The sequence below is a fragment of the Haliotis rufescens genome, unplaced genomic scaffold (assembly GCF_023055435.1).
Source record: "Haliotis rufescens isolate VD_foot unplaced genomic scaffold, xgHalRufe1.0.p SCAF_5, whole genome shotgun sequence".
Classification (NCBI taxonomy): domain Eukaryota; kingdom Metazoa; phylum Mollusca; class Gastropoda; order Lepetellida; family Haliotidae; genus Haliotis; species Haliotis rufescens.
In genome coordinates, this window is record NW_025964223.1 from 46,121,353 (window position 1) to 46,141,859 (window position 20,507).

Sequence of the window (20,507 nt, forward strand, 5' to 3'; positions counted from 1 at the left end):
TTGTATTGAGTTAAACAATATGACGATACAGACAGAGGGGGACTCACAAATATCGTCCCCTCTCTATATACATATAGGGGTCCCGGATGGTCTCTCAATCTAAGGTCCGCCTCCGTGGTCTAATGGTAGAGCGTCCGCACGGAGAACGGAAGGTCCGGGGTTCGATCCCCGAAAGCGTCATACCAAAAGAGGTTAATAGATGGTACTTGTTGTTATCCTGTCTAGCGCTCGGCATTAAGGGGCTAAAACAAGGACTGGTCGGCTCGGAGTCAGTATACTGTGTCTGAGTGGGGTATTCATGTTAAACTGCGGCACGGTATCTCAGTGGGCTAGCACTATAAATCGGCATCAGTCCGGATTAGTACAAGCAGCCACACATACACGTGCATGCACGTCGCTATATAAGTGCAATAATCTTGGACGCGACGTTAAACCCCATTTCACCTCACCTCACTGAACAATCCAAGGCATCGCAAATTCGACGCGATGAGTTGCGCCCCTTTGGCAGTGTCCGCTTAACGTGGATTCAAATCCAAGACTTGCGCTGATAGTGATTCGGGCATTCCTCTCTCTCTCTCACACACACACACGCTGATAGTGATTCGGGCATTCCTCTCTCTCTCTCACACACACACACGCTGATAGTGATTCGGGCATTCCCCTCTCTCTCTCTCTCTCTCACACACACACACGCGCTGATAGTGATTCGGGCATTCCTCTCTCTCTCTCTCTCTCTCTCTCTCTCTCTCTCTCACACACACACACCCACGCGCTGATACTGATTCGGGCATTCCTCTCTCTCTCTCTCTCCCTCTCTCACACACACGCGCTGATAGTGATTCGGGCATTCCTCTCTCTATCTCTCTCACACACACGCGCTGATAGTGATTCGGGCATTCCTCTCTCTCTCTCTCTCTCTCTCTCTCTCTCTCTCTCACACACACACACACGCGCTGATAGTGATTCGGGCATTCCCCCCTCTCTCTCTCTCACACACACACGCACTGATAGTGATTCGGGCATATCCCTCTCTCTCTCTCTCTCTCTCTCTCTCTCTCTCTCTCTCTCTCTCTCTCTCTCTCTCTCTCTCTCTCTCTCTCTCTCTCACGCACACACACACGATGTGAACCTAACCCATCCAGTCACTATGTATACTATTCAAATCAAATCACTATTCAAACCAAGACTTGCGCTGATAGTGATTCGGGCATTCCTTTCTCTCTCTCTCTCTCCCTCCCTCTCTCTCTCTCTCTCTCTCTCACACACACACACACACACACACACACACACACACACACACACACACACACACACACACACACACACACACACACACACACACACACACGATGTGAACCTAACCCAGCCAGTCACAATGTATACAACAATATGTGGAAGTATCCAGAATACTAATGCTAGCACTGACGGAAATCCCATTCAGCTGAACACAAAACTTAAACGCAACATAATGATAATCAATGGTGAGACAAACTTCTAATTTGGATGTGATCGAGATAATTTTATTTTCTTAAAAAAATATATTAGTCATATGCAAATAGGTGCACTTTGAGGATAAAAATAAAAAAAATAACACATTTAATTTAATTAGAACATTACAGACAACAGAGAAAAAGAAAAACGTCACATAAGAAATTCTTATAATATAACTTGATTAATCTTAATCCAGGGCACAGTCGAAGAGTTATCCTTAGTTCCAGACAAACGTGGTTCCAGTGTTAGATCACAGAGCCGATAATATATCTCCTTCGCCTAACAATGTACATTTTATGTATCGAGTGTTCGAGTTCCCGAGGTGCCGCTGTAGTATGTAGGTTGCTTATGTATCTACCGGTGTTCACAGATGACTACCAATTTTATCGATGTTTCCAAACTAGCGAGGGGCAAGCACAGTAACATAAACATGTAGATTAGAGTATACGCGAACATATAAGCTGCTACACTAGGAGACAATGTATGAAACATATACATCTGATTATTGGTCATATCGGAATCTTGGATTGAGCAATCCCCTTGTATTTATGTCTGACATTATGGAGGACAATAGAACAAAATGCAACAATTAAAATAATAAATTGAAACAATGATTCCATATAGTTATGAAATAGATGTAAATAAAGCTTTCCGGAACTTTTGATGAACTCAGGTCAGAACAGTGACGAGGAATATTAGATTTAATAAATGATTTAAACTTTTGTTGGTTTCAAAACGGGAACTGCTTCTAGATTTGTAGAAGCTGAAACACAGGAGATGGCCCCATGTTCCAATGCTCAGATCCACAGGTAAACCATCAAAGCAAAGGGAAGTGATGTCATCACGGACACGAGACTGGCTGCTGCTGCTGTTACTGGGGGCATAACATCCCCACCTGAAAACAAACACAATATGTACCAATTGTTTGATAGGCATTACTTAGTAGTTGACGGATGACAAAATAGACACAATTTATTGATAACAACTTCTTCAATACTGTAAAGGCGACGTTTCGGTATAGATCCTTATACCGTTGTCAGTCTTGCTTGACAACGATATATGGATCTATACCGAAAAGTCGCTTTTTACAGTACTGTATTAAAGAAGTTGTTATCCGTAAAATTGTGTCCACGTTGACAGTATGATTCGTCAGCTCGGTGGATGCTGAAATATCCCGACACAAGTAACCTCATAACTGTCAGTAGATATACACGCCATCTCGTGTAAATATCAGGAATTGTTATAAACGTCAAATCGTCATAAAAAATAGTGATGGTGTTCTAGCTACTCTAGTATTAATTCAAACAGAAATGAAGTGTAATATGTTTATATCGAGTGTGTCAGGTGGAGTGTGTGAATGAGTTGGATTTCACGCCGGTTTTAACAGTATTCCAGTTATATCACGGCATGTCAGTTTAATGTGGGAGGAAAGCCCGAAGTGATGAAGGTCTCAGACGTTTACCACTTCGGTGAAACCCACACCCACGGGTATGGTGATGACAAACCTAGAAACCTCGAACCCACAATTATAGATTTCTGGCGTGCCCAAGAGACGCAACTCGTAGACGACTGGGCCACTCGTGCACCGTGTCAGCAAAGGGACGCAACTCTTAGACGACTGGGCCACTCGTGCACCGTGTCAGCTTGAACCAAGGCTTCTTTTACAACTACGGTTTTAAATCAGTGACAGTGTGGGGACTCTCACATCAGTCACGGGAAGAGCTTCAAATCATAAGGAGTGGTTTCGGTATGTATGTTTCGTTATATTCGGTAAATAATTCGTTGCTGACATATCCCCACGTGACAAACTGGTCCCTACTGCCCAATGCATATCGTAAGAGCCGAGTAAACATTACCCTCTCGTGGTCCGAAAGTATCAGGTTATGGTGTAATGGTACCTCGAATTCGTGGATTGTGTCTCATCAACATTTTGGTCCAGACTTAAGTCATCGGCAGGTTATAGCTTTGATAATGCTTATCACGGCATAACACAACATTCATGGACTGCGACTGATATCCTTACACATTTCCCGAAGACCGAGACCCTCTAGTTCCATCCTTGCCTGGGTAAATGCCGGGTTCTGCATGCACGATACCAGTCTGTTCAGACACGCCACAAAGTCACGGGCAGCGCTGAAATTAACAGTCACATATCTTTGTGAGAGAGTATTATAGAGTCAAACGATATCAATTGGGTTATCTCAACAGGGTAAGTTCAGATGGTGCATTTGCAGATGTTCCAGGATCCGCTGATTATAGTCTCGAGACAAAGAGTTGCTACAATTATGGTCCTGTATATCATCATCATCATCATCATCATCATCATCATCATCATCATCATCATCATCGTCGTCGTCGCCATTATCATCATCATCACCACCATCCTCCTCCTCCTCCTCATCATCATCATCACCATCATCATCATCACCACCACCATCACCATCATCATTATCATCATCATCATCCCCGAATTTGTCCCTTTTGGTGCAACACGCAGTGACATACATGGAACTTAAACACTGTTCCGTGCATACACATACACACTTCCCAAAGTTACACTACCTCTCAGCTGGCACCTAATACATCTAAGATTATTTACTGGGGACACTTACTCACACCTCTTCCCAGCAGCATATTCTCTCTGTAGATTGTTGCTGCACATCCTGATGGCATTTACGTCGCACTCCATGTTGTCTGTAATCAGATTTAACATTATTACTTCACACAAAGGACTTGGTTAGGTGCAACCCGCTTTGGACAGTATCTTGATGTCGTACCTGCATAATGCTGGGACGCAACACTGCACAGCGGCTCCTTAGATGACTGGGCCATTCTCCCTTATACAAGAGTAGGGGGCACGGTTGGCCCAGTCGTCAAGACGTCGCGATTCGATGTGCAGAGTTGCGTCCCTTGGGCACGCCAGGAACCTATGATTGTAGGTTCGAATCCCGGTTCGCCCCGATTATGTTTCTAGGTCTGTCAGCACCATACTCGTGCTCGTTGGTTTCACCGAAGTGGTAAACGTCTGAGACCTGCATCACTTCGGGCTTTCCTCCAACATTAAGCTGACACGCCGTGATATAACTGGAATACTGTTAAAAGCGGCGTTAAACCCAGCACACTCGCTAATACAAGAGTGGTGTTTAAGATAGACGGGTAGATTGGAAGAATATACTTCCACACATGACAGACGTGGGTATACCTTTATCCAAAGTTTATCAACCCCAATTCAGCTGCCTGGGTCATGTTTGAAATGTGGACTGGAAGTTATTATCATAAGTTTACACAATTTTACCAAAATTTCCCTTATGTAGATATAAACTCACATCGTGTTGCCATTGGAGGAGCTGAAACAAGAACGACACATACATACAGATAAATGCATTTTAAACGAATTACTACAATGTTACTTTTTACAGTTTCCTTGGGAATAGTCATTAGATTTTTCTATTCAGAGCAACAATGCGCATTGCAGAAGCAGTGAAATTAGAGTATACCACATTTCAGTATTTTCTTGATACGGCTCTCAGATACGTCACGCACAATAATGTCAGAATCGAGATGCAAAGAGAATGCACCTTGGAAGTATCACACCAAACATTTGTTGGTCATGATTGATCAACTGATTGTCACCTTATGGTACATACCCCAACTTGTTGGTCGCCACGTGCCTGAAACAATCATTAAACGAACGTTGAATACACTGCAAACTCTAAATTTCATTAAAGATGTCAGTGTATCGTGAGTATCGTGAATGTACTCTTAGTTATGATGATGACAGTAGAAGGAAAGGTCATGATTACAACGGTTGGCTGAGTTCCTAGGTGAATCGAAGAACATACCACGAGGTATTGTCGCCCAAGGCCAGGGAGTTGATGTTAAAATAACAGCGACAATTTGTTAATAACACCCATGAAATACATGAATGAGAGCGAAATTGCAGGGAATTATAGTAAGGGAAAGAAAGAGATACGAAGAGGAAAGAAGATACCTATCATTGATCCAGAAAGAAAGTTTTAGGAATTATGTAGGAAGAATGAAGGATTAGAAAGGAAGAGTTAGTGAGTAGAAGAGGTAGATAGGAAGAGTTAGGAAGAAGAATATTGGGTGAAGTAGACAGGAAGAATGAGACGGACGAAAGCTAGAGAAAGTAGATAAGCAGAGTGCGGAAGAAGAAAGCTAAAGGGAGAAGATAGGAAGAGTTTGGGAGAAGAACTCTAGAGGAAGTAGACAGGAAGAGTAAGTGAGTTCACGGGCTCTCTTTGTTGGCTGCCCAGGGGAAACTAAGTACGTACCACGAGGTGTTGACCCCATAGGCCACGGAGTTGTTGCTGCAAAATAACAGTGACAAGTTAACACACATGAAATGCATAAATGAGAGCGAAATAGCAGAGAACTAGAGAAAGGGAACGAGAGAGAGATACGGAGAGGGAAAGAAGATACCTATCATTGATCCAGAAAGAAAGTTATTGGAATGAAGGATTACAAAGCTAACAGGAAGCATTCGTGAGAGGAAAGCTAGAAGAGGTAGACAGAAGAGTTAGTGAGAGGAAAGCTAGAAGAGGTAGACAGAAGAGTTAGTGAGAGGAAAGCTAGAAGAGGTAGACAGAAGAGTTAGTGAGAAGAAAGCAAGAAGAGGTAGACAGAAGAGTTAGTGAGAGGAAAGCTAGAAGAGGTAGACAGAAGAGTTAGTGAGAGGAAAGCTAGAAGAGGTAGACAGGAAGAGTTAGTGAGAGGAAAGCTAGAAGAGGTAGACAGGAAGAGTTAGTGAGAGAAAAGCTAGAAGAGGTAGACAGAAGAGTTAGTGAGAGGAAAGCTAGAAGAGGTAGACAGGAAGAGTTAGTGAGAGGAAAGCTAGAAGAGGTAGACAGGAAGAATTAGTGAGAGGAAAGCTAGAAGAGGTAGACAGGAAGAGTTAGTGAGAGGAAAGCTAGAAGAGGTAGACAGAAGAGTTAGTGAGAGGAAAGCTAGAAGAGATAGACAGGAAGAATTAGTGAGAGGAAAGCTAGAAGAGGTAGACAGGAAGAGTTAGTGAGAGGAAAGCTAGAAGAGGTAGACAGGAAGAATTAGTGAGAGGAAAGCTAGAAGAGGTAGACAGGAAGAGTTAGTGAGAGGAAAGCTAGAAGAGGTAGACAGGAAGAATTAGTGAGAGGAAAGCTAGAAGAGGTAGACAGAAGAGTTAGTGAGAGGAAAGCTAGAAGAGGTAGACAGAAGAGTTAGTGAGAGGAAAGCTAGAAGAGGTAGACAGAAGAGTTAGTGAGAGGAAAGCTAGAAGAGGTAGACAGAAGAGTTAGTGAGAAGAAAGCAAGAAGAGGTAGACAGAAGAGTTAGTGAGAGGAAAGCTAGAAGAGGTAGACAGAAGAGTTAGTGAGAGGAAAGCTAGAAGAGGTAGACAGGAAGAGTTAGTGAGAGGAAAACTAGAAGAGGTAGACAGGAAGAGTTAGTGAGAGGAAAGCTAGAAGAGGTAGACAGAAGAGTTAGTGAGAGGAAAGCTAGAAGAGGTAGACAGGAAGAATTAGTGAGAGGAAAGCTAGAAGAGGTAGACAGAAGAGTTAGTGAGAGGAAAGCTAGAAGAGGTAGACAGGAAGAATTAGTGAGAGGAAAGCTAGAAGAGGTAGACAGGAAGAGTTAGTGAGAGGAAAGCTAGAAGAGGTAGACAGGAAGAGTTAGTGAGAGGAAAGCTAGAAGAGGTAGACAGGAAGAAATAGTGAGAGGAAAGCTAGAAGAGGTAGACAGGAAGAGTTAGTGAGAGGAAAGCTAGAAGAGGTAGACAGGAAGAATTAGTGAGAGGAAAGCTAGAAGAGGTAGACAGAAGAGTTAGTGAGAGGAAAGCTAGAAGAGGTAGACAGAAGAGTTAGTGAGAGGAAAGCTAGAAGAGGTAGACAGAAGAGTTAGTGAGAGGAAAGCAAGAAGAGGTAGCCAGGAAGAGTGAATGTGAAGAAAGCTAAAGGGGGTAGATAGGAAGTGAGAGAGGGAAAAGAAAGTTAAGGAAGTGGACAGAAAGAGTGAGGGAAATATTAAGACAGTTTGGGGAGGTTGATGGGAAGAAAGAGGGAGAAGAAAGCTCCAGGAGGTAGATAGGAATAGTGCGGTAGAAGAAAGCTGGATGACGCAGACAGGAAGAGTGTGGAGAAAGTTGGAGGAAGAAGACAGGAAGAGTTAGGAGAAGAAAGTTAAAGGGCGTACAACGGAAGAGTGAGGGGAGGAACGCTAGAAGATGTAGACAGGAAGATTTAAGAGAAGAAAGTTAAAGGGCGTAGAACGGAAGAGTGAAGGCGAGGAATGTCAGATGAAGGAGACCGGAAAAGTGACGACAAAGGCAGCTGGGGGAAGTAGACAGGAAGAGTGAGGAGAGGAACGCTAGAGGAAGTAGACAGGAAGAGTTAGGAGAAGAAAGTTAAAGGGCGTACAACGGAAGAGTGAAGGTGAGGAATGTCAGATGAAGTAGACCGGAAAAGTGACGAGTAAATAATCGAGTCTGGACCAGACATAGATAGAAAAGAGACCTAGAGAAAATGTGAGACACAAACAGAAGGCAAAAAAGACGCACGAGAAGATAGGTAAAGGGAAAATTCGACATATATTGAGCAAGTAAAATACACAAATTAAAGCTACATGCCTTACACATGCTACAAGAGTCAGCTAAAATATATCAATACGTGCGAGAAATGAACACAGACTCACGTATCATTGGAGGAGCTGAAACAGAAGCAAATGTCAGATGAAAGTGTGCGAAAAAGACTGTAACGTTTACCATTAAACAAATCTTTTCTATTTGTAGTTTTTTTTAAAACAAATGATCTAATTTATAAATTAGGTGTATGTCCTTGTATGTCTCATATTTAACAGGGGCCCGAGAAACCACTTCTACTTCCAAATGGTTAAACAAGTGCATTAGTTAAGTGAGTGAAGTTGTGTAACGCTGCATTTCAGTAATATTGATAAAGGAAGAAAGTTCGAAATGAAGAATAATGATGAGAAATATAAGTATATGAGTTAGTGAGTGAGTGAGTATGGTTTGACACTGCTTTAAGGAATATACCACTATATCACGGCGGAGAATACCAGAAACGGGCTTCTCACACGGGACTCATCTGAAGAATCGAACCTGAGGCTTCGGCATGTCGAGGAAAGGTTTAACCACTAGGCTACTCCACCTCAGAGAAGAAATTAGACAGGAGAGGAGAAGGATATATTATAATTAGAGAATTAAAGTGAAGAGAGAGAGTGGGGATTAGATGTGAGACGAAGAGATTGGAAAAGTTAAGATAAGAAATGCTGAAAAACTATGAGAAGGTGAAATAAAAATGAATGAGAGCAAAATTGAAATTAAGAGGAAATAAAAGGGGAAGAGAGATAAAGCGATAGGAAGATGATTTACTCGTTAAACCGCAGTCCCATTGAACAAGGCACATGTTAAGCTAATACTGATGATAGAATGATCAGACACATTGGAAACTACGGTTACTTTTGATTACATCTCCTGCATCAAACAGTGTTCTTAACGTCATTGCTCATTGCAGACAGAAGGGGCGATGTCCCATACGGTCTAATTCTGTTGTAGAAGTCTAATGTTGGCATGACGAATTAATGTGATTGTATACTTACTCCTTGTGGTTGCTCCACCCTCACCTGCAAACATATCAAGAATAACATATATTATAACAAATAATAATAAATTAAATATTAAACCAGCGATAACAAAACATCAAGATGCAAACCTTTAAGTAATAAAAATATGAACATAGCTTTGGTCCAGAGAGACATGCTTATAATAACAAAAATAAAAATGATCAAATTATCATAATAGTAACACTATTTTTCAGGGCATCATTTGCAGAAGCCCGAGGTCGGATTAACCAGGAAGCCAGTTGAGGAGATCGATGGATTCTGCTCATGTCAATGTCCTGAAAATTAGGTTTACCGGTACTATAACTATGATGGATAGAATTTGTTCTAAAAAAAGACGAATGAAGCTAAATCCAAAAACAACCCACCCAAAACAAACAACAACGCATACTGTTATTCACATTGTTCAACTGTCATGAAACACGTCATTAACAATAGATTACGTCACCATAACTCGTTTGACGTCATTCGACATTGGCCTTCGATTCGGCCAACATCAGAGGGAAGCTATTTTAGGAGCTATTCGATCTTTTGAGAGATTGCTGAATATATAGAGTGACTGAGTGAGTATGGTTTTACGCCGCTTTTAGAAATATTCCGTGTACCATATTTAGAGTGTTACAGATGGTACAATGATGGATACTGGCATTGACAGGAAATATGCGGTCTGCCTAAAATTTTCAGACCTAGGGTGGGCGGTCGGGTAGCCTAGTGGTTAAAGCGTTCGCCCGTCACGCCGAAGACCCGGGTTCAGTTCCCGACATGGGTGTGAAGCCCTTTTCGGATGTCCCCCGCCGTACTATTGCTGGAATATTGCTAAAAGCGGCGTAAAACCATACTCACTCACTCAGACCTAGGGTAAAGACGTCTACCCTTTGCTATGGTGTTCGACCACAGATATCCAATCAGTCGCGTGTTTTCGGATCTAAACGGCTGTTCTTTTTCCCTAAGTACTCACACGCAAAAGAAACGCAAGTGGTTTTAAGCAAATAGGTAACAAATACGGAACCCTAAATTGATACGAGTTTTAGCATGTAGTGAGCCTGATGATGTTATTAATATTTTTGGTTGCATTTTGGAAGCCCTGAGTAAAAACGCAACATAAAAAACGAATCGCCAAAACGCACCATTTCTATGAATGTGTGGGTATCATGCACCCATGTCTCGCGAAATCGAAAATGCACGAACTGTCACAAACTGTAGTGGGTATAAAACAGGGCCGAGTCTTGGACCTACCACTTCTTGTGTCTCCTTTGCAGACGGAAGAGTCAGAATTTGTCGGCGTTGAGGTGATCGTTTCGCTGACAGAAACGTTGTGGAAAGGGATCCATGGGATGGACCTAGCGTCATGATATGGGCAGGGATTGGACTTAATGCGAGACTTGGACCCATGTGCTTTCTGAATGTTAGTCAAGGTCGGGGACACGGCGTCACTGCTCAGCGGTATATCGACCAAGTGATCAGACCCCACGTTGTTCCATTTTTTGCACAACATCAACAACATATTTTCCAGCAGGACAATGCTCGTCCCCATGTTGCCAGAGCTACCATGGCCTTTCTGCAACAACACAACATCCGTGTTCTACCGTGGCCAGCCCTCAGCCCTGATCTGAACCCCATCGAACACTTGTGGGATGAGGTTCAAAGGCGTCTGCACTATGTGCGCCCAGTCCCTACAACTGCCGATGAACTACGCACAGCTGCTCTAGATGTGTGCAGGAGGATCCCTAGGGCCTTCACAAATCGTCTGATTCATTCAATGTACCGGAGATCTTTGGCAGTGATCAATGCTAATGGTGGTCAGACCAGGTATTGACTGACATTTTGGGTATTGACCCGAAACTGTGTAAGCCCTTAACATTTGAAAAAACCCAATTATGTCATCTGCCTTTTAATCCATTAAACTGTCTTCAGTCAAATTTTTGTCAATCTTGCCCTATTAGTATTTCTTGTCTTTACTGTTGAAAATAAATAACATGTATACTGCAAACTCGACTTGCGTTTCTTTTGCGTGTGAGTATATATGCACGGTGCTTCATCGAACACGGATCCGTGAACATCATCAGTAGGAGTGTGAGGCACTCGTTCAAACACCCGAATTGACAGAGCCGTAACGATACAGTCAGGCGCTATGTTTCTTTATGTTATTATGCAAATTAGCTATGGTTTTGTATCATATAGCAACGTGAATGATAATGCCCCGTCGTTAGGCAGAATGTTGAAATTCCAAGACTAACATCAGAACAACGTGAGCAAGCAATTGGGATGGTACAGATGGGGACCTCACACACCACCGTTGCAAGAACATATGGCTGTTCCCGTGTTGCTGTTGGAAACGTTTTGCAACGTTTCAGACAGACTGGAAGGACATCGGACAGACCCAGGACAGGGAGACCACGGGTCACTGCACCACAGGAAGACGTTGCACCTCCGCAACCGCTTCCTCACAGTGACGTCATCGGCAGTGAATGCTTTGGGTCGGCGGGTGAGCACACACAGAGTGACCAGAAGACTTCATGCAGCGGGTAACTGAGCCTACCGACTGTTCAGAGGACATATATTGACTGCTAAACATCGACGAAGATGGGCTAATACAGTGCGGCGATGGCAGCGTGGGGATTGGCAACGCGTGGTCGTTACGGACGAAAAGTTAACCGTCGCAGGGGTGAACGCGCCGCTGCTATCTGCGTTCCAGAATCGTTCCTTACGGTGGAGGTGGCGTTATGGTGTGGGGTTGAATTTGTGGAGAACAGACAACGCCACTCGTAGTCATCATCGGAAACCGCAATGCGCAACTCCATAGAGATGACATCTTCCGTCCAGTAGTGCTGCCCTACCTCCAGCAACAACCCCGAGGTGTTTTGTACCAACACGACAAAGCCAAACCCCAGACAGCTCGTATCGTACAATGTAGTTAACTTCCTTGCCAACAACAACGTCAACATCTTACCGTGGCCGACATTTTCTCTTGACTTATCACCCATTGAACACCTTTGGGACGTCTTGGACAGGCGAGTTAGAGTCCGATCACACAACCTCCCGCCAACAGAGTTGATCGAGCTTTACAAGATAAATAGATCCACTTTCCACGTGACCTCATCAGACGTTTGACGTTTTCCGTCCGACGTAGTCTTTGCATGTATGGAGGCACGTGGTGGCCACATTCGGTATTAAAGTGACATATTTTGTGTCTGTGAGATCGAGACCACTTTCCGTGTTTGAATGAATTGCAGTAAAAATCTGGACAACTGTATTTTCAACTCCCACTGACTTTGTATGCTTGGTGTACACTATTTAACCACAAAATGTCAAGTTCGAGTTGTTCAATACTTTGTGGAATCGTTGGTTTATTACATATACTTTACCTCAAACTTTTGTTATTTTTAGTTTATAAATTACAGTCACTTCAAGCTGGTGCAAAGTTGCTTTTGCCGTTCAGTTTCTTCTCTGAGTGAATTTCAACTTCTTTAATCTGTCAATGCAACTTTTCAGAATAGATGCTTGTACTTGTATCATGTGCTATTGGCTTCGTACTTCAGCTTCTAAAATGTATATTAAAGATTATACCTGTAAGTGAACGTTTTTTACTCGGCAGTCGTCCGACGGCAAATAACCGTGGGCCCTACAAAAAGAGAGAGCGCAATGGTCCACGTCATCGAGGTGAATCATTGAAACCACACGAACCTGGGAGATAGCGACGAGAAGGGGGTACTATATGCCTACATATATTCTGCCTCGGCATCCCAGGGGAATAAGGGTCTCCACGTTTTACTTACATCTCTCCTGAAAGTTCACGTTACTTCTCAACATCTGACTCTTCAGGTCAGCAATAATTGTCGACGCATCGCATCCGGGTTCGCTGTAGACGCACTGCTGGTATTGGTAGTAGGACCTGATGTGAAAGATGAATATACACTCCTCACAATGAAACACTAGTAACCTAAACCTCGGATTTTAAAACACACACCAATATTGTAAATTGCTGAGGCTAAACCAATACCCATGCTGTAAGCTCTCGACAATGGAATGCACATATGACTTGTATCAGCTCCCAAGATTAATTAAGAAAACTAAGATAAACATTTAATAAATTAAATTTATACTATTTGCCGCCATGAACCCATATACTTCTTATCTAATCTCCTGGCAGTGGCATTTCTTAATATATCTCATTGTTTGAATATATGAAGAAAGACGAGACAACAACCAAAGCACTTTAGTTATTCATTATTAACATGAAAGAATGTCAGGGCGCTGCGGTAGCCTAGTGGCTGAAGCGTTCGCTCGTCACGCCGTGGACCCGGTTCGATACCCCACATGGGTACGGTCGTTGAAGCCCATTTCTGGTGTCCCTCAGCGTGATATTGCTGGAAGCGGCTTAAAACCATATTCACTGAAAGAATGTCACGCCACATCATTGTCAAGCAATGACCTCGTTCTCCTTCCGTAAATACAAGGAGAATCGTGACCATGTGTACAATATGCAGTCAGATTTCTCAGTTTACATACGATTGTGCCTGGTTCATGATATAATCAACAGCCCAGGTCTATACTCTCCGTTCATTGTACATGCAGCTGAAAGGGGTGGCCTGCTTGAATACCTACCTACATGGTCGTGTCCACATATAGTGAATGCTACGCCCAAGGATATGTGTATCAGTTTACACTGTAGTTCAACAAGCAGAACACTCTCCTTCTTCCAACAGATTCTTAGCTGTCTGTTTGGGAGTTTTGTTATGTGTTACATGTGATCAGTGTATTCATCATATTGAGTTATTACAAGCCCACTGAAACTATTCAATTTATACAAACAGTTTCATTCGGGGAATATAATTAAACTCAACTTTCTTCAGCAATGTATGAAGTGGGTACAAGCAACATCTATTATGGATAAGTTCATAAGGGGAAGCAAACATAAAATGTTATTCAATTCAATCAAATGCTTATCATGTGCCATGCATGTTAACTATGCGTATTTGTAATCCATCAGGCGTGTTGTGTGTGAGATAGCGCTTACAATAAATAAGGCATTTCAAAGTTTACCATTGAAACCTATTGACTTTCTAATCATGTGCCAATTTGGTTCAATTAACATTGTGTTATTACAAACTGCTTGTCATAACATAAACAAAAGCATATACCACATTTTTACAGGTTTAAGAGACTAATCATCTGTTATAACCAAATGGACAAAGGGTTTGTTTATAGTTCGCACAGATACAAGAGTTGTGAATATGTTATTCAAACTGTGGGGTGTCCAATTTGCTGTTTCATTGACATGAGGTTACCACCATGAATACTTAACTTACGACAAGCGCTCTCAAAGACTAGCCATTCCAAGTATATCTCAACTTACCATGACTTAACCAATATGCTATCTCAACTAACTATGACTTCACTAATAAGCTATCTCAACTGTCTATGACGTGAGCAATAGGCTATCTCAACTGACTATGACTTAACCAATAAGCTATCTCAACTGCCTATGACTTAACCAATAAGCTATCTCAACTAACTATGACTTCACTAATAAGCTATCTCAACTGTCTATGACGTGAGCAATACGCTATCTCAACTGACTATGACTTAACCAATTAGCTATCTCAACTGACTATGACTTAACCAATAAGCTATCTCAACTGTCTATGACGTGAGCAATACGCTATCTCAACTGACTATGACTTAACCAATTAGCTATCTCAACTGACTATGACTTAACCAATAAGCTATCTCAACTGACAATGACTTTACCAATAAGCTATCTCAACTGTCTATGACGTGAGCAATATGCTATCTCAACTGACTATGACTTAACGAATCAGCTATCTCAACTGACTATGACTTCACCAATAAGCTATCTCAACTAACTATGACTTAACCAATAAAATATCTCAACTGACTATGACTTCACCAATAAGCTATCTCAACCGACTATGACTTCACCAATAAGCTATCTCAACCGACTATGACTTCACCAATAAGCTATCTCAACTAACTATGACTTAACCAATAAAATATCTCAACTGACTATGACTTCACTTATAAGCTATCTCAACTGACTATAACGTAACCAATAAGCTATATCAACTGACTATAGCATAACCAATAAGCTATCTAAACTGACTATGACTCAACCAATAAGCTATCTCAACCGACTATGACTCAACCAATAAGCTATCTCAACCGACTATGACTTCACCAATAAGCTATCTCAACCGACTATGACTTCACCAATAAGCTATCTCAACAGACTATGACTTCACCAATAAGCTATCTCAACCGACTATGACTTCACCAATAAGCTATCTCAACCGACTACGACTTCACCAATAAGCTATCTCAACTAACTACGACTTCACTTATAAGCTATCTCAACTGACTATAACGTAACCAATAAGCTATATCAACTAACTATAACGTAACCAATAAGCTATATCAACTAACTATGACTTAACCAATATGCTATCTCAACTGACAATAGCATAACCAATAAGCTATCTAAACTGACTATGACTCAACCAATAAGCTATCTCAACCGACTATGACTTCACCAATAAGCTATCTCAACCGACTATGACTTCACCAATAAGCTATCTCAACCGACTATGACTTCACCAATAAGCTATCTCAGCTGACCATGACTTCACCAATAAGCTATCTCAACTGACTATAACGTAACCAATAAGCTATATCAACTAACTATAACGTAACCAATAAGCTATATCAACTAACTATGACTTAACCAATATGCTATCTCAACTGACTATAGCATAACCAATAAGCTATCTAAACTGACTATGACTCAACCAATAAGCTATCTCAACTGACTATGACTCAAACAATACGTATCTCAACTGACTATGACTTAACCAATATGCTATTTCAACTGACAATTAGGTAAGCAATACGCTATCTCAGCGACTATACCATTACCAGTACATGGATGTCCCAAATTAGATCTTTCATCACAAGGTTCATTTGTCATCTACATGGCACAATTTATTTATTCTAAAGTGATAAATACTTAAGTACCTCGATATTTGGTAAGAGTTCATGGATACTTTATTATCAATACATCTGTATTATGTGAGTTGGTAAGAAAAGTGAAACCACTACCTTTAAGGCGCTTCGCGAATCTGTGATTTTATACATGGGGAAAACACGTATAGCGAACTAACTACTATACCCATATGGACGATGTCAGTATCAAAATGTAGCGCGGAACACGGGCTTTCCAACGGGATTATAAAATATATACAATGCTGTGTACAATTATTGAGGAGGCAAAAGTGATCATAAATACATGAGAAATATACGAGTGTGCATATAAATTCCCCTAAAGTTTGAAAGTCATACATAGTTACAAAAACATTTTCAACACAAGAATAAGGTAGCGAACAGGTAAAGGAGATAACATACATCAAGTCAATACATGGTATGAGTGTGCCAGTTTATCACAAGTTATGAATTAGTCGGGTCACCAATTCTCTAACCTAGAATGCTATGACATTGAACGACGACCGCGGAGCGGTTACTAGACCGTGGTAAGGGTAGATTTAATGACCCGGTGACCCTGGTATCTCAAGTCTGTTTAAAAAATATTAGAAATGACATTACCTGCAGACCATAGTGTTGTCATTCAAGTTGCTGAATACGTCCACGGTGAGTTTGTTGGTGCAATTAGTGATCTTGTTGTAGTTGCATGAACTCTGCCCATCACAACTGGGCAGAGAAGCTAGAAGAACAAGTAAACAAGTATATAATCCATAGATCTGACTGTTCTTAACACTTAAAAGTAGCGTTTATGTCATAACAATGTAAGCATTATACATTCGGGCGCTGGTATCTCGAAGCGGGACCGTGTTGTAACTTCGAGATATCCGGACATTCGAGATAGCGAGGCAAGTATAGGTATCATAGATCCATAGCAATACGATTGCATAACACGAGAAATTACGAAAATGTACATGCAATGATAAATTGAAATGTATTTAGCTATTTTTCATGTGTATTACACGTAGGATTGGCATATACAACGTGTACCCTGGGCAATGTCGTAAATACAATCCATCACTCCCGACGTAGTCATAATAAGGAAATGGTTTACGCAATATTAACTACGCATAGGGCATTCCAGTTATTCAATGTTCGAGTACATGGTCAAATTATGGTGTCCACTGAGTATTGACAGTGGCTGAACGAATACTTCAAATAGCAATGTAAGTTTGCAGCAATTTTAGACGACAGTGTGAGTAAAGGTACTGGATATATCTGGGAGTGAAGTGCTTATTTGCGCCTTTAAAAACTGTTAATTTGGCAAATGCCAACTTGGAGATGAAGGTACGACATTCTGAAAAATCAAAGCTGGGACCGAGAGCAATGTTCGAGATAGAGAAATGTATTTTTATCTCGAATTCGAGACAAGCGATCTCATTTATAAATTATGTATTAATATAGAGATATGGTACTGACCGGAGAAGGGTCGAGGTATCGGTTCTGGAGATAACGGGTCCGACTGTAGTTCAGAAGAGCTACCATGTACCCCAACAAGTGAGTGAGTGAGTATGTTTTTACGCCGCTTTTAGCAATATTCCAGCAATATCACGGCGGAGGACACCAGAAATGGGCTTCACACATTGTACCCATCTCGGGATTCGAACCCGGGTCTTCGGCGTGACGAGCGAACGCGTTAACCACTAGGCTACCCGACCGCCCCTCTACCGATTAGTAGAAAGGAACAAGATTATGTTCTGAAAGTTTATGTACCTGACCTGACACTGGATATCATGTAAATAATTAATTATTCGAAAAGTACATGTAGATAAACGCACTTATTATTCTATTGACTATGTTTGATTGACTACAATTACCCAACGAATTCAAGAGAGAAGTCAGATTGTCTCCTAACCCACAAACCCCCATCCCGACGTCGACTCTGAGCCTATTTTTTCCTTCTCCAAATGAATAAGTTGAACATGTATTCTAATAATACAACATACACATATATAAAACAAATGTTTAATATACTAATCAACATGATTCGAAATCTTACCCGCAAGAAAGAGGAATATGGCAATCGCTCCCTCCATGTTGCCTGTATAAGACTGTTATGGTTGCTGTTACGCCTCTCCTTGCCTTTACCTCCCTTAAGAAAGCCACACCTGAGTGCACATTCATTGTTAGCGGTCGCTATTTACACATACATCCGTACATTATAACGAAACGTGTTTGAAAGGATATACCTTGCCTCGCCAGTCAGACTGGTGCTTCTGAATATTCGTTCAACCTCGCATCCATTGTCAATATTATTTGCAGCCCTCCGTACCAGTGGGCCAGGTTCTCACACGCCCTAGTTACACATGTCGGTATAAAGGATACATACTCGTGTTGAAGATGTGAGGACACCCTTTTCACAACTTGTGAACAAATGTATCTTGGCACACTTTGTCAAAAAGGAAGAGCAGCAGAGAGCCACATGACATAGTTTCGATAAAGTGTGACATATGCATATATTGAGTATGAGGTTGGATATGAAGGCGAAATGTATCAGGAACAACCATATGTTCTCTGTTCTGCTGGGTCCTGAGCATTGATTGACTCTAACCAAGGAGGGGAGGTAAACCGTTAGAAATATATAGGCAAGGAAGACAGGGGGGTCATCACCGTCGGGTAGAACAGATCAATGTGAAAGTCGTTGTCAGATTGGTTCCCAGGCAGGGTGTGAATGTTATTGTGTGCATTTGTACACTAACGACGGAGAATGGTGAAATATGTTGACTAGAATTTCTTGTTCAATTCATACTTGTTTGGAGAAACACATGGCCTCCTTTTAAATAAAGCGACAAAACCCTTTCCACATCCAAAAGAAATCTCTACATAAAGCAGAGTCGATTGCACGATGCCGACTATATCATGAGCATGTGTTTATAAATTACTGACAGTGTCAAATAGCGATGATATCAGAATCAGACAAAAATCCTTTTTCTACCTGACAGTGTTAAAACGATTCCTCCCTGGTGGTTGCATGCTCACGAGTATTAATTCTGCATTCTACATTTCTCATCATATTTTCTGAAAACGTAGTCTTATACAGAAAGATTAACACCACTTTATTGCATTACTTTAACACAACTGTATAAATCTGACATATGATGACGCCATATCTGACCTATAAAAAAATAAAATATATTTATACACTTTTCACAAGGCCCCAACCTACTTCAAATATACTGAACCACAAAAGAAACGTCACCCCTAGTAATATTGCATGAAAAGTTGTCATTTAAATATTTGGGTAATTTTTGTCAAAGTTTCTAAAATTTAACATTACCTTGTCCGGAAAAATGAAATTTGATGATAAAACAACAAAGCAGGTGACAATAAAACCGATCGCCCAAACGCATCACGGCAACGGCCATGGTAACCCTATGCACGTGAGTCCCATGCAAATTGAAATACACAGTCATGCTTATTCTGACAAATAAGGTTTCTCATATATCTATCCATGGTGACGTTTCTTTTGCGGTTCAGTATATATATATACCTATATACCTATTGTTATGATACCTATTAACCAAATATAGAGGTTAGGCCCTGGTTAATATGTAGCATAATTTCATAAGGCAACGTTGAACTTCGGGTCAGAATAGGCCCCATTTATGTAGGCCCTATTCATGTTGTGCGTTTTTTAAAAGCCCCGTGAAATCGCCGGAATATGACTGACCGGGACGCTCAACAACATTCATTCAATCATTTAAAGCGGTAGCGGACATTATGAAATGGTTCTAAACAAATGTCCGATGTAACAAGTCATTGTTTCGGAGGATTGTCTTGTGTGTATGAACGTCACACGCCTAACAGTAATCGTAAGTATTGCACAGATTATGCGTGTTTGTTTGTTTGTTTGGTTGTTTGTGCACAGGCACTCAGCAATAGTATAACCATAGTGAAGACGCTCTGTAAATAGTCGAGTCTAGACCAGACAAATATTGACATCATCAGCATCTATCTACGCAATTGAGATAACATGATATGCGTCAATGAAGTCAGCGAGCCTGACCCCCCGATCCCGCCAGTCGCCTCTTATGACAAACATGGGTTGCTGAAAATAAATAAACATTGCATGAAATGAAATTTATACAATTTGCCGCGATCAAACCAGAGATAACTTATCCAGTCTCATGGCAGTGACCTATTCTGGACAGATTCTGGATCCTGGGTAAATGAGGTCCTTCCTGACTGGGTGCGACTGTAGATGCATACGTACAGAGTTTACTTGACAGATACATTTATAAATGTAGTTACAGGTAAACTACACAATTACACGACATGGGACAAGGTATGCGGTTTAATTTATGTACATATCAACTTATACCCAGGTAGTTACA

The 20,507-nt window shown here is 41.4% G+C and overlaps 2 protein-coding genes across 3 annotated transcripts; both read right to left on the reverse strand.

Moving 5' to 3' along the window:
- Positions 1-1,498: 1,498 nt before the first annotated feature.
- On the reverse strand, positions 1,499-18,315 carry LOC124137159. Of its 2 annotated transcripts, XM_046503357.2 has the most exons (11): positions 18,173-18,315; positions 16,738-16,855; positions 12,897-13,012; positions 9,100-9,123; positions 8,176-8,190; positions 5,787-5,822; positions 5,139-5,162; positions 4,818-4,838; positions 4,104-4,185; positions 3,515-3,624; positions 1,499-2,386 (listed from the first exon to the last, which is right to left on the reverse strand). In XM_046503357.2, the coding sequence occupies exons 1-11, from the start codon at positions 18,207-18,209 to the stop codon at positions 2,289-2,291; spliced, it is 681 nt and encodes a 226-aa protein (XP_046359313.2). In that variant the 5' UTR covers positions 18,210-18,315; the 3' UTR covers positions 1,499-2,288. The 2 variants fall into 2 exon arrangements, with proteins under 2 accessions (XP_046359313.2, XP_046359314.2); XM_046503358.2 differs by lacking the exon at positions 8,176-8,190.
- Positions 3,631-4,097, reverse strand: LOC125372920 (trigger factor-like). The gene has a single exon (XM_048383634.1). The coding sequence runs from the start codon at positions 3,996-3,998 to the stop codon at positions 3,693-3,695; it is 306 nt and encodes a 101-aa protein (XP_048239591.1). The 5' UTR covers positions 3,999-4,097; the 3' UTR covers positions 3,631-3,692.
- Positions 18,316-20,507: the final 2,192 nt, after the last annotated feature.

Bases quoted from the DNA above. Each gene is read 5' to 3' on its own strand.
- LOC125372920 (XM_048383634.1), bottom strand. From the start codon at position 3,998: ATGTATGTCACTGCGTGTTGCACCAAAAGGGACAAATTCGGGGATGAT.
- LOC124137159 (XM_046503357.2), bottom strand. From the start codon at position 18,209: ATGGAGGGAGCGATTGCCATATTCCTCTTTCTTGCGG. The intron at 5,163-5,786 runs GTACGTACTTAG...TGATTGTTTCAG, and splicing joins TATGGGGTCAACACCTCGTG to GCACGTGGCGACCAACAAGT. The intron at 2,387-3,514 runs GTAAGGATATCA...GTTTGTTTTCAG, and splicing joins TCTCGGTCTTCGGGAAATGT to GTGGGGATGTTATGCCCCCA.